This window comes from Leucopleurus acutus, assembly GCF_964270905.1.
Source record: "Leucopleurus acutus genome assembly, chromosome: 20".
NCBI lineage: Eukaryota > Metazoa > Chordata > Mammalia > Artiodactyla > Delphinidae > Leucopleurus > Leucopleurus acutus.
Genome location: NC_139162.1, coordinates 41,552,287 through 41,578,728, shown reverse-complemented (window position 1 = coordinate 41,578,728; position 26,442 = coordinate 41,552,287). Strand labels below are relative to the sequence as shown.

Sequence of the window (26,442 nt, the reverse complement as noted above, 5' to 3'; positions counted from 1 at the left end):
CACGCTGGGGACCACGCGGTGTGAGGAGTCCACAGCACAGACCTGTGCTGGGGACTCACCTCTGCACCTGTCCTCATTCAACTCCACTGTTTACAACCCAAACCTTTTGCTTTGCCAACGGCAATGGCTTCTTTCATATCCTGTTAATCAGACTGTAGGAAATTGAGCCTTCCTTTGAAGAAGCAGGAGCCTCGTTATGAACAGGACTTAGCGCTCTGGTGACGTCCCTGCCGGGCCGAAGGCGGGGCCTCTCCACCCACCCGAGACGGCATGTGCTCCGTGCCTTGGTACGGGGGGGGGGCTTCTTCGCCTTCACAGTGCCTTATGCGCTCTGCTTGGAGACATGCTAGTTACCCACTCTGAAGGACCCAGAGGGCACGTCCCCTCCTTTGGAAGCTTTTCGGGACTCTCTCTCTCTTTCCTTGCCCAGCTTCCCAAGCCCAGTGGAACTACCTGGTCCCTCTGGCGAGGGTCCATCACCTATGTGCCCCCCGTGACACGGGTATCCACTTTTCTAAGCGCGCACACTGTTTATTCTCTTTGAGTAACAGCCAGTTTATTTTTAGCACAGTGCACATTTTACACCCGAAGTGTGTGAGCACTAGTGACGACCACGGCCCATCACGCCCGGCCTCTCTGAGGGCTCAGAGCTGGTCTACACATAGCGCTGAGTGCGTTCCTGACCAGAAACAGGAAGCAGTGAACCCAAACCCAATACTCCAAATTCAAATACACCTCAATTCTGTGTATATTCTGGGTTAAATATATTCTGAAGGTCAACAAAATATAAAAAGCCCAAATAACTCACCTTTGGATTCCATTCAATTTCATTGTCCGCGGGTTTCACTCTACAAACGATAAACTCCACGGCTTGAGGGGGCAGAGTGTGGAAACGTTCTGGGAGGTGAAGCAACTGGTCTCTTGTGATGAGTTTGGTCCTGCCTTCATCTATGAACTTCACAAGGACATTATCCAGGGCCCACGTGTCCTCCTTCTGGCTCATCTCCAACACCTGAACCCTACAGGACAACAGTGGCCTCAGTCTAACACAGAGACCCAAAGGGAAATAATCGTCGCCTTGGCTTCCTCGTTAGAAGCAAACCACACAAAAGTTCCCTAAACTGCACGGCTTTACTCCATACTAGAAATAAAATAACTGAAGTCACCAAGAGCACTTAGCCATGATTTATTTAATTCAAGTATTCCTATGTATAAAAAACAGTGTAGTACTTTGAATAAAGGAAATTCCTTTATCTGACAACACAAGAAAAATTAACATAGCAAATTAAATGTTCCAAGGTTCTCAATCTGGGCTATCACCAAGCGGGGACGGGTGGGGCATTCGAGGGCCATCGGTGCAAACAGGCACACGAGGCAGGATGGAACGCTGACACTGCCGCTTCTTGGGCTGACCTAGCTAACTGACGTAACCTCACCAGGGCTCAGTCTGCTTCTCTGTAAAATGGGAACTGTGCCCACTTTATGGGAATTTTGTAAGCATTAAGTGAGTCGATGACTGTCCATATGTAAACGTCACACTGTCACCCACGCTCTGTGCTCAGTAGCCCCAGGGCAGAGGAGCCTTGAGAGTACAGCTGAGCCGGACCAGGGTGAGCACGACCCCACCACCGCCCTCCTGGGAGGCAGCCAGGCTCAGTACGTGTACACCGGTCATACGGACAGAGATGAAAACAGGGATTCAACACCACTTGAAGTCACCTTATGCTTCACAACTTCTAGAGATGAAATAAAGAGACACTTTACCTGTGAAAAGCTACTTTTTCTGCTAATCCATATAATCCAAATTTCTCCACCTTTTCAACAGTTGTTTTATTACTGGAATCTTCAAAATACGTTTTCATCTCAGCAGCAAGAGTTGCATAAAGATCCACATGTTTATCAACTATACGACCAAAGTAATTTGTTGCGTTCAAAATATAAAAGGGTATTATCTGAAACATAAACAGTAAACATATCCAGAAAACAAACTCACTCTAACTAACACACCACTGTAAAGCAACTGTACTCCAATAAAGATGTTAAAAAAATAAAATAACATAAAATCCCTTCAAAAAAAAAACAGGGCTTCCCTGGTGGCACAGTGGTAGAGAATCTGCCTGCCAAGGCAGGGGACACGGGTTCGAGCCCTGGTCTGGGAAGATCTCACATGCCGCAGAGCAACTAGGCCCATGAGCCACAACTACTGAGCCTGCGCGTCTGGAGCCTGCGCTCCGCAACGGGAGAGGCCGTGATAGTGAGAGGCCCGCGCACCGCGATGAAGAGTGGCCCCCGCTCGCTGCAACTAGAGAAAGCCCTCGCACAGAAACGAAGACCCAACACAGCCAAAAATAAATAAATAAATTAATTAATTAATTTTTAAAAACCCCAAAAGACAAAAACCTCAATCTGAAGCAAAGAGGTTATCTGCAGAAGTCAGCACCTGACCTAAGAGCCCAAAGCACACAACAGGGATTTAAAAATAAACTAGGAAACTGTCCAAAAAACAGAATAAAAACCTTAGCATACACACAAATAATTATAGTTTCACTTTAAATCTAATGGAAGTGGTTTGGGTAAATATTAGTTTAAAGCTTTATTATTAGTAAGTGTTCCTTTGTTTACTTTTTAACTGCACTTTAGAAAAATCCTTAAAAAAAAATAGCCTCCGTGTCTCTGGAGCCCTTTCTGAAGTATTTTAGTGAGAGCCTGCTGTGTACGAGACACAAGGAACACAGAGAGGAAGCACGTCCTGCAGGGACCCTAAGCAACCGTGGGTGCACAGATGTGCCCACAGCTGTGTGTGGTCAAGAAGACAACTCTTCACAGGCAAGCGTACGCAGGGTTATTGGCACGTGTTGGGGTGTCGGCGCGCACAGGTACGCAAGAGTACGGAGGAGGCATTCCAGACGGGGCAAACAGTACGCATTAGGGCAGGGAGCACTGGCTACAGGGCGGGAGTGAGCAGACGGCAGGAGTGGGCAGCGGTTATTTGGTGGGGTGGCAGAGGGGGCAGCGCCATCTGGGAGGCAAGGCAGGCAGGGGAGAGGTCACCCCTTGTGACCAAAAGGTGCTGGATCTCACAGGGCTGACAGCCTGTGGCTCTCCTCTGTGCTCGCCCCCCCCCCCACCAGCTTCATTGCCTGCACCCCTCACACTCGCCATGAGCCTTGTCCTACTCCACAAACATTCCACACAACTCCTACCTCAGGGCCTTTGCACTTGCTGCTTCCTCTGCCTGGAATATCCTTCCCTAGAGAGTCTCACGGCTGGATCCTTCCTATCATTTGGCCCTCGGGGCAGCTGACCCCTCCTCAGAGGGCCCCTCCCTGCCTCTAATTTCCAAAGGGCCCCGTGTCCCCCAGCACACACCGCGGAACTTCACTGCATTTCATCCTCTCCGCAGCACTGTCACCATCTTACTCACTGCTGACCGTCCCCACTGGAAGGAGAGCCGGGAGAGGACAAGTAGCACGTCTATCATGGTTCCCAACCCAGCCACCCTCCAGCCCGTGGAGAGTCTGCCTCAGGGACCCCCAGGGCTCTGTCAAGCCGGCCCTCATCTCGGGCAGGGAATTCAGTATTCCTTCTAGCCCGGCAGATGGCCTCTCCCAGGGAGTCTTCTCCCCTGTGGTTTAGGGGCCCCAACAACCTGGCATCCCAGACAGAAGCCCACTGGGTGACAGGAGTCAGTGGACAGGAGGTGCAGGGGATGGGAAAAACTCTCACTCCAATGTTATGAGAGCTTGGCAGGATATAACATACACTCCAACTGCAAATATAGTTTTTGAAAGATGCACAAAGAAAAGTAACAGAGAAAATATACTAAGATGCCAATGGTGACTGTTTTAGGATGACAGGAATAAGGCGAGAGTTCCTTTTCCCCCACATTTCCTAAGTTAGAAGGCTCTGTGTTCAGCACACACTGATGAACAAAGGCCAGGCCCGAGCAGGCATCAGTCCGTGGCAGTCCCCTCCACACGGCATCAGCACATCCACGACACGCTGAGCTGGCAGAACGGACGTGGCAAAAAGCAGCTTGTGGACTGGACTCTCCTGCCAGGAGGGGGAGAGCGTGAGGCCTCCAGACAGGTGACCCACTCTTCCTGGTTCCAGCACCGGACATCCTGGGTGGTGGGAAACCCCTCAGTCCTGGGCACATGGGAGGGTCCCTTCTGGCCACACACCTCCCCACCTGTTTCGATTCCCCTCTCGCCAGTAATTCAGTTTGTTACGGTTGCAGGACACAAGGTAAGATACAGAAATCAATCACATTTCTAAAACAATTAGAAAATGAAGTTTAAGGAAAAATACCAATGACATCCAAAAACATGAAATACTAGGGATAAGTTTAACACAAAAAGTAGAAGATCCACCTACTGAAAATTGTAACACGTTGCTCAGAAAATTAAAGGCGACCGAGACAAACGAGTGATATGCCACGTTAACGGACTAAGGAGACTCAGTACTGCTAAGATGTCAATTCTTCCCGTATTAATCTATAGACTCGAAACCGAGTAGGACCCTGTGGGGCCTTCCCACGGCAGACCCCTCCCCCATGTCCTCTGCTTTAGCTTCTCTCTGAAGTACCCAGGTAATTGTATCTGTGCGTGTTTCCTGAGTTGTTTTACAGATGTGAAAACCCCTCACCAAATAGAAGATGTTAACTACTTGACGACCAACGAGCACATAGCCCCCAGGCCTACTGGGGCCTAAGGACTGATAATGTTAACCCCCCGTGACACCACTCTGTTATCTCACCATCAACCAATCAGAGAATTGTGCAGGAGCTGATCACCTACCCTGTCACTCCCCATCCCTCACCTGGCCTTAAAAATGGCTTCCTGAAACCCACTGGGGAGTTGCGGGTTTTTAAAGCACGAGCCACTCGTTCTCCTTGTATTGGCACCTTACAGTAGACGCTGCACTTCCTTCACTACAACCTGGCGTCAGCAGAGCGGCTTTACCATGCACACAGGCAAGTGGACCCAAGGTTGGTTTGGTATCAGACTCAATGCAACGCCAAGCAAAATCCCACCAGGATTCTAAGTATAATAGATATTGATAACCTGATTCTAAAATTTTATATGGACATGCGAAGTAATAGTCAAAAGGATATTGAAGAAGACAGGCAAAGTTGGAAGACTTACCCACCAGTTTTCAAGATTATAAAGCTACAGTAATCAAGCCAGTGTGATACTGTATAAGGACAAAGAAACCAAGGAGCAGAATAAAGAATTCAGAAATCAGGACTTCCCTGGTGGTCTAGTGGTTAAGAATCTGCCTTCCAGTGCAGGGGACGCAGGTTCGATCCCTGGTCGGGGAACTAAGAACCCACATGCGAGGGGGGCAACTAAGCCTGTGTACTCTAGAGCCTGCGTACCACACCCAGAGAGCCCATGCACTGTAACAAAGAGCCCGCGTGCTGCAACTAAGACCTGACACAGCCAAATAAATAAATAAATAGTAAAAAAAAAAAAAAAAAGAAAGAAAGAAAGAGTTCAGAAATCACATATATGGTCTCCTAATTTTTGTCAAAGGTGTCAATATAATTTAGGGGGAAAAGAAGGTCTTTATACTAAATGATGCTGGAGTGACCAATTATCCAGAAGAAAAAACCTTGCCTCCTTGTAAAAAACTCTGCCACACACAAAAGTTAATTTGAGGTGGATCACAGAGCTAAATGTAAAACTATACAGCTTCTAGAATAAAAACACTGGGAAAAATCTTTGCAACCATATGGTAGGCAAAGATTTCTTACGGCATGAAAAGCACAAAATACAAAATAAAAAAGTAAAAAACTAGGCTTCATCAAAATTCAAAACTTTTGCTTCTCTACTGGGAGAAAACATTTGCAATATATCTGACAAAGGATATCTAGAATATATAAAGAACTGTTAAAACTCAACAAGAAGGAAACCCAAATAAAAAATGGGCAAGAATTCTAAACAGAAAGTTAACAAGAGAAGAGATACAAATGGCTAGTAAGCAGTGGAAAGATGTCTAAGATTCTTTATCACCAGGGTAACACAAATAAGATAACAGTGCAAATGCAACAGAGTGGCAAAAATTACAGACTGAGAATACCAAGTACTGATGAGAATGTGGACCAACTGGAATTCTTGCGTGCAGTGCTGGTCAGAATGCGAATGGTTCCACCTCTTTAGAAAACTGTTTGGCAGTTTCTTACAAACATACACTTACCATATGACTCAGCAATTCCACTCCTAGGTCTTACTCCAGAGAAAAGAACATGTACTGTCAAAGATGTAACACAAATGATCGAAGCAGCCAGAAACTGTCAACAACCCAAATGTCCATCAATTTGTGAACAGACAAACATACAGTGGAATCCTACACAGCAATAAAATAGAACAAAACAGGCGAATCTCAAAGATAATACACTGAGTAACAGAAATCAGACTCAAAAGACCACATACTGTACAATTCCATTAATATGAAATTCCAGTAAAAGACAAAACCATAGTGACAGAAAGCAGATCCCCTGGGAACCAGGGCTATGGGGGTATGTAATTTAAAAACTCCCTGCAAACAAAAGTCCAGGATCAGATGGCTTCACTGGGAAATTCTACCAAACATACAAAGAACAACTATTACCAATCCTTCTCAAACTCTTCCAAAAGATTGAAGAGGAGGGAACACTCTCAGAGTCATTCTATGAAGCCACTATCACCCTGATACCAAAAGCAGACAAAGATAATACCACAAAATAAAATCACAGGCCAATATCTTTGACGAATATAGTTGCAAAAATTCTCAATCAAATATTAGCAAACTGAATCCAACAACACATAAAAAAGATCACACACCACGATCAAGTTGGATTCATCCCAGGGTCACAAGGATGGTTCAACATATGCAAATCAAAAAATGTGATACACTCCATCAACAAAAGTAAAGATAAAAACCACATGGTCATCTCAATAGATGTAGAAAAAGCATTTGATAAAATTCAACATCCATTCATGATAAAAACTCTTACCAAAGTGGGTACAGAGGGAACATATCTCAACATAATAAAAGCTATTTGTGACACATCCACAGCCAACATAACACTCAATGGTAAAAGCTGAAAGCCTTCCTTCCTGTTAAAATCTGGAACAAGACAAGTGTGCCCATTCCCACCACTTCTATTCAATGTAGTATTGGAAGTCCTAGCCACAGCAATCAGACAAGAGAAAGAAATAAAAGGCATCCAAACTGGAAGAGAAGAGGTGAAAGTATCATTATAGGCAGACGACATGATACTGTATATAGAAAACCCTGAAGACGCCACACAAAAACTACTAGAACTGATGAATGAACTCGGCGAGGTAGCAAGATACAAGATTAACATACAGAAATTTGTTGCATGTCTTTATGCTAACAATGAAATATCAGAAAGGGAAAGTAAAAAAAAAAAAAAAAAATCCCTTTTAAAAATAAAATACTTAGGAATCAACCTGACCAAGGATGTGAAAGACTCGTATGTTCAGAACTATAAAACACTGATAACGGAAATTGAAGATGATTCAATAGAAAGATATCCCATGCTCTTGGACTGGAAGAATTAATATTGTTAAAATGGCCATACTACCCAAAGCAATTCACACATTTAATGTGATCCCTATCAAATTATCCATGACATTTTTCACAGAACTAGAATAATCCTTAAATATACATGGAACCATAAAAGGCCCAGAATTTCCAAAGCAATCCTGAGGAAAAAGAACAGAACTGGAGGCATAACTCTCCCAGACTTCTGACAATACTACAAAGCTACAGTAATCAGAACAGTGTGATACTGGCACAAAAACAGACATATGGATCAATGGAACAGAATAGAGAGCCCAGAAATAAACCCACACACCTACAGTCAATTAATCTTCAACAAAGGAGGCAAGAATATACAATGGAGAAAAGACAGTCTCTTCAGCAAGTGGTGTTGGGAAAGCTGGACAGCTGCATGTAAATCAATGGAGTTAGAACACACCCTCACAACATAAACAAAAATAAACTCAAAATGGCTTAAAGACTTAAATATAAGGCATGACACCATAAAACTTCTAGAAGAGAACATAGGCAAAACATTCTCTGACATAAATTGTACCAATGTTTTCTTAGGTCAGTCTCTGAAGGCAACAGAAATAAAAGCAAAAGTACACAAATGGGACCTAATCAAGGTAATAAGCTTTTGCACAGCAAAGGAAACCATAAACAAAATGAAAAGACAACCTATGGAACAGAAGAAAATATCTGCAAATCATGTGACTGACAAGGGCTTAATTTCCAAAATATACAAACAGCTCATACAACTCTAAAACAAAAACAAGTAACCCAATGAAAATATGGGCAGAAGACCATTTCTCCAAAGAAGACACAGAGATGGCCAAAAGGCACATGAAAAGATGCTCAACATCACTAAATATTAGAGAAATGCAAATCAAAACTACAATGAGGTACCACCTCACACCGGTCAGAATGGCCATCATTAAAAAGTTTACAAACAATAAATGCTGGAGAGGATGTGGAGAAAAGGGAATCCTCCTACACTGTTGGTGGGAATGTAAATTGGTGCAGACACTATGGAAAACAGCATGGAGGTTCCTTCACAAACTAAAAATAGAGCTAGCATATGATCCAGCAATTCCACTCCTGGGCATATATCCAGAGAAAACTCTAATTCGAAAAGATACATGCACCCCAATGTTCACAGCAGCACTATTTACAACAGTCAAGACATGGAAGCAACCTAAATGTCCATCAACAGATGCATGGATAAAGAAGATGTGGTAATATATACACAATGGAATATTACTCAGCCATAAAAAAGAATGAAATAATGCTATTTGCAGCAACATGGATGGACCTAGAGATGATCATACTGAGTGAAGCAAGCCAGACAAAGACAAATATTATATGATATCACTTATACATGGAATCTAAAATATGACACAAATGACCTTATTTACATAACCGAAACAGACTGACAGACACAGAAAACTTACGGCTGCCAAAGAGGAAAGGGGGTGGGGGAGGGATAAATTAGGAGTTTGAGATTAGCTGATACAAACTAATACATATAAAACAGATAAACAAAAACAAGGTCCTGCTGTATAGCACAGGGAACTATATTCAATATCCTGTAATAAACCATAATGGAAAAGAATATGAACAAGAATATATATATATATATGTATGTATGTATCTGAATCAGTCTTGGCTGTACAATAGAAACTAACACTACATTGAAAATCAACTATACTTCAATAAAGTAAAAAATTAAATTAAAGTAAATAAAAAGGAAGGTCTTGGTTAGAGGGGCTCTGGGAAGCTGGCCGCAGTGAGGTGTCATATTTTTTGACTCTCGCTGAATCCCCCACATAAAGACAGACAGAGCAGTGAGACAGCAAAGCCAAAGCCAGGGACATACTGCAACAAAACGTAATTAACAAAATATCCCCATGGACCCCAAAATAAAAGCAGATGAGGATGATAACATAGGAGAAACTCCAGGTGACCCTGGGTTTGGCACTGACTCTTTGGATACAACAACAAAAGCACAGTCTGTGATAGAAAAAATTGGAAAGTTGGACTTCATTAAAATTAAAAACTTCTGCTGTCCAAATGGCACTATAATCATCTTTTAGTATCCACGGAGGATTGGTTCCAGGACCCCCTGTGAATACCAAAATTACTGGATGCTTAGGTCCCTTACATAAAATGGTGTAAGAATTTGCATATAACCTACGGACAGCCTAAGGATATACTTTAAATCATCTCTAGATTATTCATAATACGTAATACAATGTAAATGCTATGTAAATAGTTGTAAATACAATGTAAATGCTATGTAAATAGTTGCTGGACCACTGCAAATTCAAGTCTTGCTTGCCAAATATTTTAGATTTGAGGTTGGTTGAATCTACGGATAACAAGAGCTGACTATATAAAGAAAATGAAAAGACAAGCCAATGGCTGGGAGAAAATCTTTACGAAACACATATCTGATAAGACTGGGATCCAAAATATACAAAGAACTCTTAAAACTCAATAATAAGAGAACAAACAACTCAATTAAAAAATGGGCAAAAAACCTGAACATATTATCTCACAGCTATTTCAGCAAAGAAGATTACAGCTGATAAATAAGCATATGAAAAGGTGCTCAACATCACGTCATCAGGGAATTGCAAGTTAAGACAATGAGATACCACTACACACCTGACTGAATGGCTAAGATCTAAAACACTGACAACGTCAAATACTGGCAAGGATGTGGAACAACAAGAAGTCTCATTCATTCATTGCTGGTAAGAATGTAAAATGGTATAGTCACTTCAGAAACCAGTTTTGTAGTTTCTTACAAAGCAAAACATAGTCTTACTATATATACATAATCACACACAACAGTCACACTCTTTGGTATTTACCCAAATGAGTTGAAAACTTCTGTCTACACAAAAACCTGCACTTGAATATTTATCCTAGCATTATTCATAACTGCCAATAATTGGAAGCAACCAAGATGTCCTTCAATAGGTGAACGGATAAACAAACTGTAGTATATTCAGCCATAAAAAGAAACGATTAAGCCACAAAAAGGCATGGAAGAATCTTAAATGCAAACTACTAAATGAAAGAAGCCAGTTCAAAAAACCTACACCCTGTATGACTGCAACTATATGACATTTGAAAAAGGCAAAACTACAGAGACGGTAAAAAGATTGGTGACTGCTAGGAATTCTGGGGAAGAGGTAAAGGGATGGACAGGTGGAGTGCACAGGGGATCTTCAGGGCAGTGAAAGTGTTCTGTGTGATACTGTAACAGCGGATATGTGTCATCATACACTTGGCAAAGTCCACAGAACGTACACTGCAAGGAGTGAACCTTAACTTAAACTGTAGGCTTTAGTTAATAATAATTATCAATATTGGCTCATCTATTATCACACATGTACCACAATAATGAAAGATGCTAATAATAGGGGAAACTGTTGGGGGTGCCGGGCGAGAGTACAGGGGAACTCTTTATTTTCTGCTCAGTTTTTCTGTAAAACTAAAACTGCTCAAAAAAATAAAATCTATTAATTTAGACAACAACAACAAAAATAGCAGATGAGTGAAAACCACCCACATCACAAGACCTGCGTGGTATCACTGTGTGTGCAGGAAGCAGCACTGGGAGGTATGAACTCGTCTGAAAGACTAGCAACAGGACGATTCCACAAGAGGCAGCAGGTGTTCATTGAAACCACGGTGGGCCTGGGTGACAAGGGCAGCTGCACTGGAAGGCTTTCCTGCATTCTGATAGTGGGTGAAGGCTGGGCCCCTGTGAAATCTCCAAACTGTCCACCCAGGGACAAGAGAGATGAAGGAAGAGAAAGGCCCGATGTACCTGGGTGAGGGGCACAGAGCCAGGGCATCTCAAAAATCTCAGAAACTGTGTTTTCTTTTCTTTTTTTTTTTAACCAGACATGGAAACAACAGAAATGGAAACTCTGTGAAATTAGAAAAGTTATCCGGACCCACACCTCCTCCTCAAATTTAAGGAAAAGGAATTTTACCGAAAAATGAGCAACAGCGAAGTATCAAGGTCAAATCCCATATTAAGTTACAATAATAAAAAGGAGAATAAGAAGCAGAATAACGGCCCCCAGAGACAATGAAGGCCACCAGAAAAATGTATCCACAAAATGATGAAAACTGTACCCCGATTTCAAAACTAGCTGCCTTTTAGCTTATTAAGCAAGTGACACATGATATAACAGAACCACATAAATCAGAATTTTAAAATGTAGAAATGAGGTGATAGAACTTGGGAAAGAATCAGAATTTAAAGGCAAAAATCATTTCATCAATGAAAACTGTATGGGGTTGAATGGTAATCCATGCCTCCCGCCACGCCCCCAAAGAAAAGTGTCTCTGTGCTAACTCCCACGATCTGTGACTGTGACCTTATTTGGAAAAAAGGTGTTTGCAGGTGTAATTAAGTATCTCTGGGGCGAGGAGATCACTGTGGATTATGGGGGTGGGCCCTTTATCCATTGACACGTGTGCTTTGTAAGAGGCACAGAGAGAAGAGGAGAGGGTGATGTGAAGATGAGGCAGAGACTGGAGGGATGTGGCCACGAGGTGAAGACAGGCCGGGGCACGCCTGGAGTCAACAGCAGCTGGAAGAAGCAGGAAAGGGAGTCTTCAGACGGAGCACAGCCTGCTGACACCTTGATTTCAAACTCTGGCTTCCAGGACTGTGAGACAATAAACTTGCGCGGTTTTAAGGCACCCAGTTCATGGTATTTGTACAACAGCCCCAGGAAACGAGTACAGCATAGCCACACAAGGAGGAGCACAAGCATGAATGAACATAACAGGTTCGCCCTAAGGGAAAGGGAAGGTGAAGGCAGAACACTCAAACTCAAAAAGAAAGGAAGAAATAATAAATAAAAAAAAAAAGATTCACAAGAAAGTGACAAGTCAACTCAGCAATTCTATCTGTATCTCAGAATATCCCCCAAAGGAATAATCATGGATGATCTGAAAAGGTTCGTGTAATCATCACATTATTTTTAATAGTCCCCAAAGGGAAACAACTTTCTTCCTAAAAAGATAACTAAGAAATCCCTAAATTTAAGTGGTTTATCTATCTTCCAATTTGATCTTGGTTTTCTGAACGAACTGGCACCTTGAAATAAGGCACCGTATAAGAACCCTTAAAATAAGTGCCTACTGTCAGATTAATGGTGGTAATTAGTACTGTCATAATTGCCTTCTATTAAATTCTACCTCTTAAAGAATGTAAGTTGTTCATTAAAATGACCATTAATCATTGGACAAGTTCTTTAATAGGACTTACTTTTATGTATCCAAACACTGGTAGAGTTTGGTTGGATAACTTCCTTGGCATGTCTACTTCTGGATTAACATGGTGTCGATCAGGACAGATCCTTTTGTCTCTGAAAAAAAGGAACAGGATTTTAAAACCAGGAAAAAAAAAAATAACAATTTTCAACATGAATTTTAAAGTATTCACCAGGAAAATTAATCTAGAATCGAAATCAGAGAACTTGCATTCCAAACGCTGTAAAGTTAAGTAACCGAATGCTGTAAAGCTAATTAGATCCCTCAGATGACACTAACAGTGTATAAGTAAGTGGAAAGGATCCTAAAGTTTAACTGGCACTGAGTAAACTTAAAGGACAGAGTTACTGCATTATTTCTCCAGACAGTCTTAAATGCAGTACGTAAATGAACAAAATACACTTCCAAAATAAAGACTCTGAATCAGAAACACATCACTATAACCCACAACAGGGGCCAATGAACCTCTAAACCAGGAGCCATTCCGTAACCCAAACTGAGAAATAGTTAAAGCTTCAGTTTTGAAATTCAATATTTTATTTAAAGGCATAATGGAAATTGCTGCTAATAACCTGGATAATGTACATAATTCAAAGAAGTTAATTTCAATAGTTATCTTAAAATTAAATTCAATCCAGTAGCTATCTAACAGACATCTACTACTCAGTCCCAGAGATCCACTGATCAAGTATTGGCATCGTGTCTGGATCCCTGACTCAGGGATCTCCTGACTGTTAACATATATCCATGTTGTCCAAATTGATTCATATAATCAATGCAGTTATCAAAATTCCAGCAACGTTTTTGAAGAAACTGACAACCCTTTCTAAAATAAACATGGAGATGCATTAGACTTAAAATGCCAAAACCACCTTGAAGAAGAGCAAAGTTGGAGGACTTAAATACCATTTCCCAAGACCCACTATAAGCTACAGTACTTAAAAAAGTGTAGTACTGGTGTAAGAATAGACAAATAGACCAATGTAACAGAGAGAGTCCACAAATGGATCACATATTCTATCGTCTGGGTTATGTCAAAGGCATAACTCAGTGAGAACACAACAGTGTTTTAAATAAAGAATGCTGGAGCAAGAGATTATCCATACAGAAAAAAGTAAACCTTGCCCCATATCAAACACTATACACAAAAATTAATTCAATATAGATTATATGCCTAAATGTGAAAGCTAAATCTATAAAACTTCTAGAAGAAAATATAGAAGAATGTCTTCATGATCTAGAGATAGGCAATTTATTTCTTATATTAAAACACAATAAAACAGTAACCATAAAACATTTCATCAAAATTAAAAATGTCTGTCCATTGAAAGACTCTTAAAAGAGTGAAAAGGCAAGCCACAGACTGGGAGAAGTTTCTCAAAGCATATATGCATATCTCTGACAAAGCAGTTGTATCAAGAATAAACAAATTATTCCTATAAACCAATAAATACCCCATTTTAAAAACGGGCAAAAGACCTGAACAGGTATTGCACAAAAAAGGATGTCCAATGTCCTACAATCATGTTGAAAAGCCATTCAACGTCATGAATTCTTAGGGAAATGCAAATTAAAATAACAATGGTTTTCCCCTACACCCCCATGAATACTAAGTGTTGGTGAGGATACAGAGCAACCCAAACTCCCTCACACACACCTGGTGGGATCACAAGATGACCAACCGCTCTGGCAAAGTTAAACACAAGTCTACCCCATGACCCAGCAACACCACTCCAGAGTATAATATATACCCAAGAGAAACGGGTGCATAGTTCCAGAAAAGGACACGTACAAGAGTGTTCATGGAAGCTTCATACATAATACAACTCACAGGCCCGTCAAGAGTAGAATGGATATATACATCGTGATATATTCATGTAACAGAATTTTTTAAAAATATTTATTTATTTATCTTGCTGCGTCAGGTCTTAATCGCAGCACACGGGATCATCGTGGCGGTACTTGGGATCTTTTGTTGTGGTGCGCGGGCTCTTCATTGCGGCACGCGGGCTTCTCTCTAGTTGTGGCGCGCGGGTTTTCTCTCTCTAGTTGTGGCGCGGGTTCCAGAGCGTGTGGACTCTGTAGCGGTTTGTGGCACGCGGGCTCTCTAGTTGAGGTGCGTGAGCTCAGTAGTTGTGGCACATGGGCTTAGTTGCCCTGTGGGATGTGGGATGCTAGCACCCCGACCAGGGATCGAGCCTGCGTCCCCTGCATTGGAAGGTGGATTCTTTACCACTGGACCACCAGGGAAGTCCCCACACAATGGAATTCTAAGCCACAAGATAAATAAATAAATAAAATACCAATACATGCAACAACATGGATGAATGCCACAGACAGTATTGATAGATGGAGCACACTACAATTCCATGTATATAAAATGCTAAAACAAGCAAAATTAGTCAGTGCTGGTAGATAGCGTGAGGGTGGTTACTTTAAATTGGGAAGGAACAGGAGGGGACCTTGCAGGGGCTCCCGCAGAGCTGGGCCGTAGCTCACATGGGCTGCATATGCATATAACAACCATCAAGCTGTAAACTTATCATCTGTGCAGTTTACTGTATGCTACATGTCAGTTATGAAAAAGATGACTGGCTTACTTGCAAAAACCAAAAGCCTTAAGATATGGACAAAGAGGCCTTCTGGCTTTTTTATCTTCTTTGGCTTCCAGAACCCCTGCAGTAAACTCGTAGAGCTCTGAAGGAATCTTGGTATCTGCTCGCTCCAAGTAGCGCAGGACGCCAACTGCATGGCAGGCATTTCTCTCCGTCAGCAGCAACACAGATTTGGTTTTTTTCTCTCTCTGTTCTGCAGGAGAACCCTTAAAATTGGGGGTGAATAAAGGAAGCAGATCATCCGTACCAGTCTAAATGATAAAACTTTCCGGACTCTGCATTTGTCATTATGTGGAAAACGCCAGTGAAACATTAAGTGATAATATAAATTAATCAAACCTGTTCAGTTACACTCTGAAAATGATCAGACATGCAATACAGGCGTCCACCAAAAATTTTCGGCGAGGAAGGAAAGCTGAAGTGAATCACACACGTGGCATCGGTGATGGCCAAGAGTGGTGTGCAATCATCTGTTAAGGCTGGAGAAAAGGATTCGGACAATTTCAAATGAAGCTGGAATTTTACTGCATGTACTTTACAGAACAATTCCAGGAACCATACTTCAAAACATTTCTTTACTGCATTTTACTTTTCAGATGCAAAGAAACTTCCTTCCCATTTCTTTTCCCAAAATGTCAAAGCCCAGTAATTAAATTCCAGAGAAAAATGGTCTCCTTTTTAACTCGAAAAATGCCTCTATTACAAATCTTGGCTGCCCATATGGTTTTCACTTATTTTATACATTTTGACTTTTATATTTCCAATATTAAACTTAACAATCATTTACGACAAGCTTCATCACAGGCATATACATGTGACAGTGATCCTTGAGCTGGAACTGCAGGGAGCACGGCTAGCCCAAGGGCCGCTCGCTGCCTACTAACCTGAGACACTTGGATTCCACCTCAGTATCAAAATCATAGCCAAGGTTAATTTTCACTTTGAAATTCACATTACTAATACATTCTCAATAAATCTGGGAAATGATGAGAAATTTGGAGGAGGGAAATAAATTAATGAATTGAAGACATGATTCCTATTAGCTCAGCCTTCTCTAAATACAAGTAGAAATTAAAATACTTACCTAATACAATGTGAGAACCAGAACTTAACTTCTTCTTCCACTGTTCTGAAACACTTTTTAAATTAAAAATCATTTCTTTATGCATTTTCAAACAAAACACGGAACTGCTTTCTACTACCTAAAGATGAAACCAAAGGGGCCAGTTCACAGTCAGGAACATAAGCTTGAAGATGATTTTTCATCAATAATTATCGATACAAATCATTTAAAATTATCTGTGAGGGTCTCACCTCACTGATCCACTAATTCTAAGAATGAAATGGTTGTAAATTTAAAGAAATATATTTTCAAAATTCTATGGTTTATATCTAAAAACTTGCTCCAGTGAAACAAACATTATTTTGCTAAAACTATTTTCCTTCCTTTTGAAATAACGTGTACATACATATATGTGCGTGTATATATACTTGTGTGCATGTATACTTACCTACACAGATTATCTGTAGAGATATGTATACGTATACATGAAACTTATGGTACTATTGTCAAGAGGGTACTGCCGTTTTCACTATACCTGCTAGTTCATTTTTGCTAAAGGTCGGTGCACTACTGATTCTTTTGTATTTGGCCTCATTTCTACACTTTAGCATTAATTTATATACAATTAGATTAAATAAATCTTTAGCCAATTGGCTAAATGATGATATACTTTAGCATTATCGTCTCTATTGTCTTAAATAGAGGGTTCAGAAGATGTTGGCATGTCTTCATGAACCAGATCCTTTTCATGCTCTGCCAGGTCCCCCTTGTGGACCACTGGCTTCCATGGGAAGGCTATTTCCCTGTCAAATACGTAACTACTCCAAGTAATTCTCGGGTGACACCGCAGTCTAAACAAGCAGCAAGAACGTTTCATGTGTGGAAGGGCTCACCTTACACACTATTTCTGTTTCAGCTACAGAACCGGTGAAGATCAAGGTCTTTTGTGCCTGACTTGGAACGAAATCAAGAGTCTGGAGTAAAGTGGAGGTCTTTTCACATTCCAGGCAAAGACGTACTACCTGGTAATGAAATGCAGAAACAGTGGGATTTTTAAAAAATGTTCAAGGTGCTCCAGTTTTACTTTTTATGGCAAAGTCATAATTTTAATAGGAAAGAAGGTATAGAAAAGCAATATAAATTTAAATACACAATTACAGATTGTATATGAAATTAATACTGTAATCTTTTAATATTAAGCCATGAATAAAGGTTACTTGCTTGGGCTCACCAACCCCCCACCACACACACCCAGGACTCTTTACCTGTTGGACACTGCCATAGAGGGCAGCCTCCTCCATGGCTGTGATCACAATGTAGGGGTCGTTCATGAACTCTTTGATTAACTGCTCTATATGTCTGTTCCAATGAACTCCAACTGCAACAATCTGATGTGGGGCAGATTCCCTTCCTTCAACTTCAATAATTTTTTTAAAGTTATCTAATATAGGAAACATCTAAAAAATCAGCATAATTAATTTCACTTTTATTTCAAAAGAAACTAATAATTAGTTTGACAGAACATAAAATGTAAGGAATGTATATTTTCTGTTCTCAGAGTGGGAAAGGTCTTTAAACATGAAAGTAAAAGAAAAAACTAAAAAGGAAAAATGTTTATGTATAGACAAAATTAAAACAAACATCTAGGTAAATACCGGCAACACAGGTAACAAAGGATGAACAGCCTTATATAAAAACTTCTACAAACTAGTTAGAAAAAGAGGATCCCAGTGATAGAAAACAAGCGAAGGAAATGAACAAGCAGCTCCTAGAAGAATGGGTACAAATGGCCGGTATGCATTAATGCTCAATTTAACAAAGTAATCATGGAAATACAGATTAAGCAAATCAGATGCCACGTGTAACAATCAGCCTAGAAAAGAAAGCTGGACGAGGGCCTCCTACTGCCAGGGGTGCAGGCAGTGTGGCGCGGAGGCACACTGCCAGAGGGAGTGCAAACCCATCTACACTTTCAGAGTGCCACTGAACAAGGCAGTGTTCCAGATACTAGCTTTGCAAATAAGAACTGAGGCAGTCAGTAAGTCACAAAGCCTGGCCTTGACCTTGGGGCCACTGCTGCTCCCAAAGGAATGCTCCTGACCTTCATGCTACACTGCTTCCAACAAGTGCCTTTTAAGAATTCATAGCCTTTGATCCATTAATCCCCTTCCTAGGAATTTATCCTAAGAAAACACATGCCAAAAGATGTTTCTTCAGCTACACACACACACACAAATGATGCTAAATGTCCATATATAAGACAATCAGAAAATAAATTATGTTATGTCCACAGGGTTCAATACCACATGGCCAGTAACAATCATTCTAGAGAACAGTTAGTAGCAATACTCACAATGCTGTTCACTGAAATGCAAGTTACAAACTAATACATAAAATAAGGTAGCAGTAACAATCATGCTAGAGAACAGTTAGTAGCAATACTCACAATGCTGTTCACTGAAATGCAAGTTACAAACTAATACATAAAATAAGGTAGCAGTAACAATCATGCTAGAGAACAGTTAGTAGCAATACTCACAATGCTGTTCACTGAAATGCAAGTTACAAACCAATACATAAAATAAGGTAACAGTAACAATCATGCTAGAGAACAGTTGGTAGCAATACTCACAATGCTGTTCACTGAAATGCAAGTTACAAACTAATACATAAAATAAGGTCCTGATATTATTAATTGTATGTATCAATAGACACAGGAATTACAAAAAGAAAAGAAATACTCTAAAAGAGTAACAGTGGTTACGTAACCTCTGAGCATAAGATTATGGATGTTGGGGTTTTTCAAGGGTTCTTCTCTATTTCTCAAATTTTCTAAAATAAAAGTATTGCTTACATAACCAGAAAAATATTGATTTTAGAAAATGTCCCTGGGAAAGAAATTTTGCTCTTCAAAGAGAACTTTAACATTGGGTAGGAAATTCAGATAAATGTTCTCTCCTCTTAATTATAGCAGTTAAAGGGAAACATTTTTTAGATTAACCAGCTTCTTCCCAACTAGACACGTTTCCTGACTCCTAAAAGACTTTAATTTTACATATTTATATATATATAATATATATATATTTCTGAGTAGTAATGACATCTAAATAAATGGCATACTTACTTGCTCATTAGCTTCAGAGAATAATATTTCCACCTCATCCAAAATCAGATGGCAGAGTCTAAGAAATAACAAGCTTTGATATTTGAGAAGTCTCAGGAGGCTATGTGGTGTTGTAACAATTACATTGCCTACATTTTAAAAGAAAACACAGTTAACGCCTTAGATTTTCCACAGGTTTTTCTAACGTTTCCTTTGCTAACATTCCACATACTTTCTAGAAATGCCTTTCAATGAAATAAACCCTGTGTTTCTTACTCAGGTGGGTGTGAGAAGAGGCCTGCCCAGGCTGCCCCTGTACTGTCTGACTAAATACCTGCGTTCCCACCAGGTTTTGAGCTCCTGAAAGGCAGGGGGTGGTTTTAGTCAACAGCTAATAAACAGTAAGTGTTTAATAAATAGTTGATAAATGAATGAAAAGACTTAGTTTTCTCAGTAAAACAGATGTAAGCCAAGAGTAAACCTTCACCACCAACACTGATCGGTAACTGACGAGTGACGTCTGGCTGATCAGCACACAAGCCCCGGGTCAGCGCCGGCTCCCAGGCCTGCCTGAGCAGGCTTCCACTGTGTTCTCTAGGGAAAACCAGATAGCTTGGAAAGGATGCTTACACCCACTTGGAAGCTTCATATTTTTGGCTTCATCTTTGTGGAGTCCGATTGTTAATACCACAGGATGAACAACAGGCCTGGAGGACACGCTATAGTCTCCCAATAATTCAAAAACTAATTGGGCCTTTTTCCACCCAGGGCACACGATGACTGCCAGAGGCTGCAAAGACAAATAAATTCACGTAATTTTAGACAAAGGTTAAGAATCAAAGACATGCAGAACATCTCCCTGTACACAGTAAGCACTATAAGTTTTTGCTATCATCACTGTCATGCAGGTCAGAAAAGTCAAAATATAATTTCACTAGAATGGATTCAGACACAGTGACTCAGATTCTGCTGGGGCTTAAACTATGCACAAGTATTAAATCATTTAGTCCTTAAAGTCCCCTCACAGGGTGAGACCTATTGCTACCTCATTTCACAGATGAGGAGCCTAAGGGACAGAAAGGTGAAGTTTGTTGCCCAAGGCTGCACAGCTAATATTCAGGAGAAGCAGGCAATCTGGCTCCAGACCTCCTGCTGCTAAGCACAAGGATGAACTGCCTCCTGAAAGGGGCCCTGAAAAAGGTTAACGTCACTTCCTTAGGAGATTAAGTTCCCTACTGCACCATCTGACCCCTGCCCTCCACTATCCCGCAGATATCTCTCGATATCTGCCTGCCAAACACCTTCCTGGACACATGCCCTCAATTAACTGAAGACAAGAATGAGTCTCCTCTTTTTTTTACGCAGACGCAGGCAAGCGCCTGCTTCCAGGGCTCACGCCTAAATGCAGACTGACCCTGGAGATGCGGAAAAAGCAGAGTGGACACAAGGGTCAGACCTGGACATTCCTTTCTGGCCCGGCCAGGGGTCTATCTCAACACAAGCTGCATCTCATCAGTGGGCTCAGCTGCTACCTGACTGAGTGATACAAATGTATCCATTTAATATTATTAAGTCAATACATCGTAACATAGCCAACACAGATTTCCTAAGAGAACTCGTTAAACTACATGGCATAATCAGAAAAATAAACTAGTATCTTTCCTAAGATGAAATTCGAATTGTCTTTTGCACTGCTATTTTTCACCTTATAATGAGTGATGGAACCATCTGTAGTGTATCTTGGGAGAAGATCTGAGACGGGTCTCATACACATCAATTCACCTAACAGCCAAAACCCCAGCAAAGCAGATGTCACTCACTATCCATCATATGACCCTCACATCCAATTTCTTTCCTTTCCATCATCCTTCTCAGCTATTAACTGATTCTTATGAGTGGGAAAAATAAAGTGGGATTATAAAACAGTGTGGGGTTCTGTGAAGATAATTTAAAGAAGAGGGACAAGATGACAGAAATCCTAAATTCAAGTCCCACTTCTTGTCACACTTGTCAGCAGGTAAGAACTTTTACCAGTAACTTTTCATGAGCTTAATTTTCTCATCTATAAAATAGTGAAAGCAATACACGGCATGACCACCTCAAGGGTTTGCCATGATAATTACGTGAATCGAATCAGTTAGATAATTCTATAAACTGTACAGTCATCACTAAAAGCCAGGACTCTCCCAACTCAGCCGATGGCTCACAACTAGGGGTTCTCGGTAAGAATCAGTGTGAAAGAATCAGTGACTGTGTTGAGAAAAGAGTTTCTCATAGGACGGTCTCTGTTCTGCCAGTTTTTTTTGGTTTGTTTTTTGTTTTTGCTTTTTGGTTCTTTTTTGCGGTACGCGGGCCTCTTACTGTTGAGGCCTCTCCCGATGCGGAGCACAGGCTCCGGACGCGCAGGCTCAGCGGCCATGGCTCACGGGCCCAGCCGCTCCGCGGCACGTGGGATCTTCCCGGACCGGGGCACGAACCTGTGTCCCCTGCATCGGCAGGCGGACTCTCAACCACTGCGCCACCAGGAAAGCCCCCTGCCAGTTTTAATGTAACTTAAACTTTACCAAAGGTTAGGTGTCAAATTTAAAATAAATATTTAATCCATTTTGTTGTTAAACAAAAATGTCTTCAACTTACTCCATTTCTACTTGGTAATGACTTGTAGCAGCCCCCTGTTTGCAAAATCGTAAGCAGTGGTGGAAGGTACAACAAAGGGTCATTTCCACAATGAGAAATGACCACCATGTCACAGCCACGTGCTATGGGAGGCCAAGAGTAAGATTCAGTGTGGCTGGGGCCCGGAAACTTATTTCTTTGAAGAGCCTACAAAACATCAACAACAACCAAAACAACAATAAAACCCAGAAAACTAATAAACTTCTCATTGCTCACTTTACCCCAGTAACGAGTATACATTGCTTAATCTGGTATTATCCAAGACCTAACTTAATAAGTCCCCCCTGAATCTTTTCCAGCAACAAACTCCTGCTCAAAAGACTCTTGCTTTTCTGGGCTCCCAACTGAAAGGATCCAACAGGCAGTCTGTTGAAGCACGAGGTGCTTTAACATTTCACCACAGCAAAGACGTGGCTTCTCTTCCTCCTGATAAACTGCTGGTGCATCAGCTCCACTTAGAAAGTTTTTTAAAAACTTGCCTTTGTTTGCTTATTTTTCTATGTAATTCGCTGTCATCAAAACCTCCCAAATGTTCCACAGAGGAGAGTTCTCCAGCCACACTGATAAGATCTGCCAACAGGCTGAACTCATCAGCACCGTCCTCTCTCTGAAGGTCTCATCCCCCGGCCCTGAACCCCAGCTGCACTCGGGACTGGGATTCCCCTGCAACATCACCCTTTTTGCTGAAACTTTCTCGGTTGAATTTCTTGGTTTGGTGGAGAACAAATTTTGGTAGCTTCTCGACAAAGGGTACAGGGGAAGGAAATCTGAGATTCTGCACGTGTGAAAATGTCTTCATTCTATCCTTACACTTCAGTAATGGTTCGAGTACAGACCTCTAGGCTGGAAATTGTGGAGTCACTGCTCCTCTGGTGAACTGTGGGAAAGTCTGAAGTCATTCTGATTCCTGACCCCACCGTGGGATGGGTTTCTTCTCTCTGGAAGCTTTCATGATCTCTGAATCCCTCCAGTTCAGATGCTTCGTAGCCACGTGTCTACGCTCCTGCTCCTCGGTTGTGCTGGGTCTCCGGTCGGCAAACCCTCTTAATTTAGAAAGTCATATCCATTAAGTAAGGAAAGTGTCCATGTGTTATTCTCAGAATTTTCGGTCCTCTGCCGTCATTCTTTCTAGAAATCCCACTCAGATACGAGACCTCAAATTGACCCTCAAATTCTCTTTTCCCCCCCATTTCCATCTCTTTGTCTTTGTGTTCTACTTTCTGATTGTTAACTTCTATCTTACCTCTCATTATCTACTGTTCTTTTATTTCCATAGCATTTTTAATTTCTAAGAGCCCTTTTTATCTGACTGTTCCTTTTGTTTTTAGTAGCACCCTGTTATTGTTAAATCCAAGCAATATCTTCTCTTATCTCTGAGGATATCTATTTTCTAATGTTTTCTTCCACTCCTTACATTGTTTGTTTCTTTCAGAGTTTGTTTTGGTCTTTTTTTTTTTTTTTTCCCCCTAGGTTAAGGCTTTCTTCCAATGTCCAAGGATCCCTGATGTCTGCTCACATCGAGGACACTGAAAGCTGACTATATCCGCAGGCAGGGCAGAGCTCATCACCATGTGAGCGTCACATCACTGCAAGGAGACAGGCAGCGAGCATGCATTTTTACTGAGAGGATTCGAAAACAGCATCACCGCAAGGTCATTCTCTAGGGCCATTCGGTTTCTCCAAACAGAGCCTCCAATCTCCTTCCTGAGAAACTGGCTGAAGATGTTCAGGAAACAAGGCAGGGAGTTCACTGCCCTCCCCGTGTCACTCCTTCCTCAGGTGGTCAGCCATCCTGGCTGCTTCTTTTCCATCTTCCAAAAGCCTGTAGAAATTTCTTGTCCAATAAAGGCTCCGCTCTCATTCTATTCATCCTTATAGTTTTTTTGTTTTTACTTTTTTTCAATATCAAGAGGGAAGCAGATAAAGATTTATGATCTAAACTGATGATCTAAGTGAAACCACAGGTCTATAACGCAATTCTGAAAAGAATACCAAGAAGTACATTCTAACTGCCCTGACTACTGGTGCCCCTTCTAAGCCCCTTTTCAGAGGCGCATTTGAAAACTTATTTCAGAAAAGCACTTAGGTTTCTCCACAAAAGAATTATTCACTTATAAGAAGTTAACCTCGACTTTAAGAATAAATGAGAAGTTAATAATAAAATCTTAAAAGAAAATTTCAAAAGCAAAGAAATTATATAAATGCAAACTTAAAACTGTTTTATTAAAAATCTTTCTATGTTAGGGCAGGTCAGTCCTCCTTCACAAGCCTGGTCTGAGCCCCGTCACCTTTTTCAGGTCTGCCGAGAGTGGCGCCGTGTTGATGGACAAGCAGGGCTCGACCCTGGTCCGCAGAACGACCAAGGGCAGCCGGGAGCCTGACTTCAGCTTCTGCAACTAAGAACACAGATGTCAGATGGCTCTGCCCTGTGGTGTTAGCACAGAATACCAAGAACTTTATGGAAATAAAGAAGATATAAGAGTTTGGTTTCCATGTAAAACCCTAAGTTTATATGCTTATAAAAACCCACCAAAATTACCAAAATAAAAGGAAGATTATCCATTACCCAAAAGAGCCATGTCTCTCAAGCAGTAATTCATTAGATAATTTCTAAAAGGATATCTTCAGGTAAAGTCCTCCATGCAAGGAGTTTCTCTTCATACCTCAAATCTTGAGGGAGGAAGGGGAAGGATTTAAAGAGTAAACAGCTTTCTCTTGCGGGTGTTTGCCATACCTGCTGCAGATCAGAGATTCCATCGGCTCTCAAACGATCAGGATTTAGAAACTGCAATAATCTGTAAAATAAAAGGATCATTTGAAGAAGAAGAGAGTGTTTATATTTCTTCAGTTGAGCTACTATTCTAATTCTTCCTCGACAGAGGTAAAACGAACTCTGCCTCCCAAGGCATGGCTATGACATTCCTGCTTGTTCTGCTCTGCCTTGTCTGTTGCTACATAAGGGGCCATGGGGGTCTTGCCAGTCTCATGCTTGCCCCCTCTCCCTCCCCCACTGGGCCCTGCTCTGTGGACACAGCACTGCCAATCCCAGGACCACTTGCTCTGGACACGGAGAAAGACTGCATGATCACTAGGTCATCTCATGTTGCTTCTAAGAAACCCACTGCCTCCTTCCTTTTTTTGCTGTTCGATCTTTAATCACTTCAAGGTTCCCTGGAACCCACCACAGACTGAAGGAATAACTGATGTCATTTCACCAGTGGGTTCTAAGTAAAGGGCATGTAGCTTAAAGAAACGAGCTGCATGGATAACCAAGGTCTTTGGTTCCAAGGAAAATAACCTGCTGTAGCACCACAACCTTCAGGTATTAGGTGGAGGGATGCCTGGGTAAGAGGATGTCAACTCTGGTACATTAACAGCCACCCCCAGACCCACGGGCTCCATGGCGGCCTTCAGAGCCCTCGGCCCTGGACACGGTGAGGACCTCCTGCTGGGCAAGGGGACATCACAGGGCCACAGAGTGGCCTCTGGGAAGTTGGGACACCAAAATGGCTGTAGGGTCAACACGCTCTCCCCAGTCATCTCAGGCCAGTTAGTGGAGGCAGTACAACCCACCCACTTCTGAACTGTCTCAAACACTTTGTCGCTCTGGTGGTTGTAGAGCAGCCACAGTTACTGGGAACGTAAGAGCGTTTTTAAGCTAGTAGGGTAAGAAATCATAAAAATTGGTAGGAAAATATTTTGTGGACTAAACAAGTATAAAATGAAGTGATCGCTCTATTGTTAACACCTTGTAAGTGAATACTTTGTGAATCTGGCAGGACAAAAAAACCCCCAAAAATCCTGAAGTTCTACACTGCAAATAATTAAACAGTTTCTCCAGCAGGTGGTAGATCTATTTAACGTCAGAAAACTGGGAAGAAAGCAAGCACCAACCCATATAAAATCTACAGCCCCAAAAGATCGACTATATATAATTTGTTTCATAAAACTGTTCACCTGACAAGAGAATCAGGAACAGGAGGTAGAGAATGACTATTTACAGTGGAACAAAGCTTTAAACAGAAAAATCTACTCTAGCAAATGGAAAAGAAAAAACGTGTGTGTGTATATATTTATTTACTTTATGGGAATGCAGGTTTTGAAATTAATAATAAAATCATATTTTC

The 26,442-nt window shown here is 41.4% G+C and overlaps 1 protein-coding gene across 3 annotated transcripts in view; it reads right to left on the bottom strand.

Moving 5' to 3' along the window:
- Nucleotides 1–26,442, bottom strand: part of TDRD12 (tudor domain containing 12) — an 81,253-nt gene that overhangs the window by 10,997 nt on the left and 43,814 nt on the right. For 2 of the 3 annotated variants that reach the window (XM_082862956.1, XM_082862957.1), the window contains 13 exons: nt 25,050–25,110; nt 24,604–24,711; nt 22,277–22,462; nt 20,270–20,429; nt 19,661–19,788; nt 17,802–17,993; nt 17,430–17,558; nt 16,558–16,675; nt 15,813–15,952; nt 15,459–15,679; nt 12,854–12,953; nt 1,765–1,952; nt 809–1,019 (listed from right to left, as the gene is read on the bottom strand). In XM_082862956.1, the coding sequence (XP_082719082.1) occupies nt 809–1,019; nt 1,765–1,952; nt 12,854–12,953; nt 15,459–15,679; nt 15,813–15,952; nt 16,558–16,675; nt 17,430–17,558; nt 17,802–17,993; nt 19,661–19,788; nt 20,270–20,429; nt 22,277–22,462; nt 24,604–24,711; nt 25,050–25,110 (1,942 nt within the window). Of the gene's footprint in view, nt 1–808; nt 1,020–1,764; nt 1,953–12,853; nt 12,954–15,458; nt 15,680–15,812; nt 15,953–16,557; nt 16,676–17,429; nt 17,559–17,801; nt 17,994–19,660; nt 19,789–20,269; nt 20,430–22,276; nt 22,463–24,603; nt 24,712–25,049; nt 25,111–26,442 lie in introns of those variants that run through there. The other variant, XM_082862958.1, reaches the window with a different exon arrangement.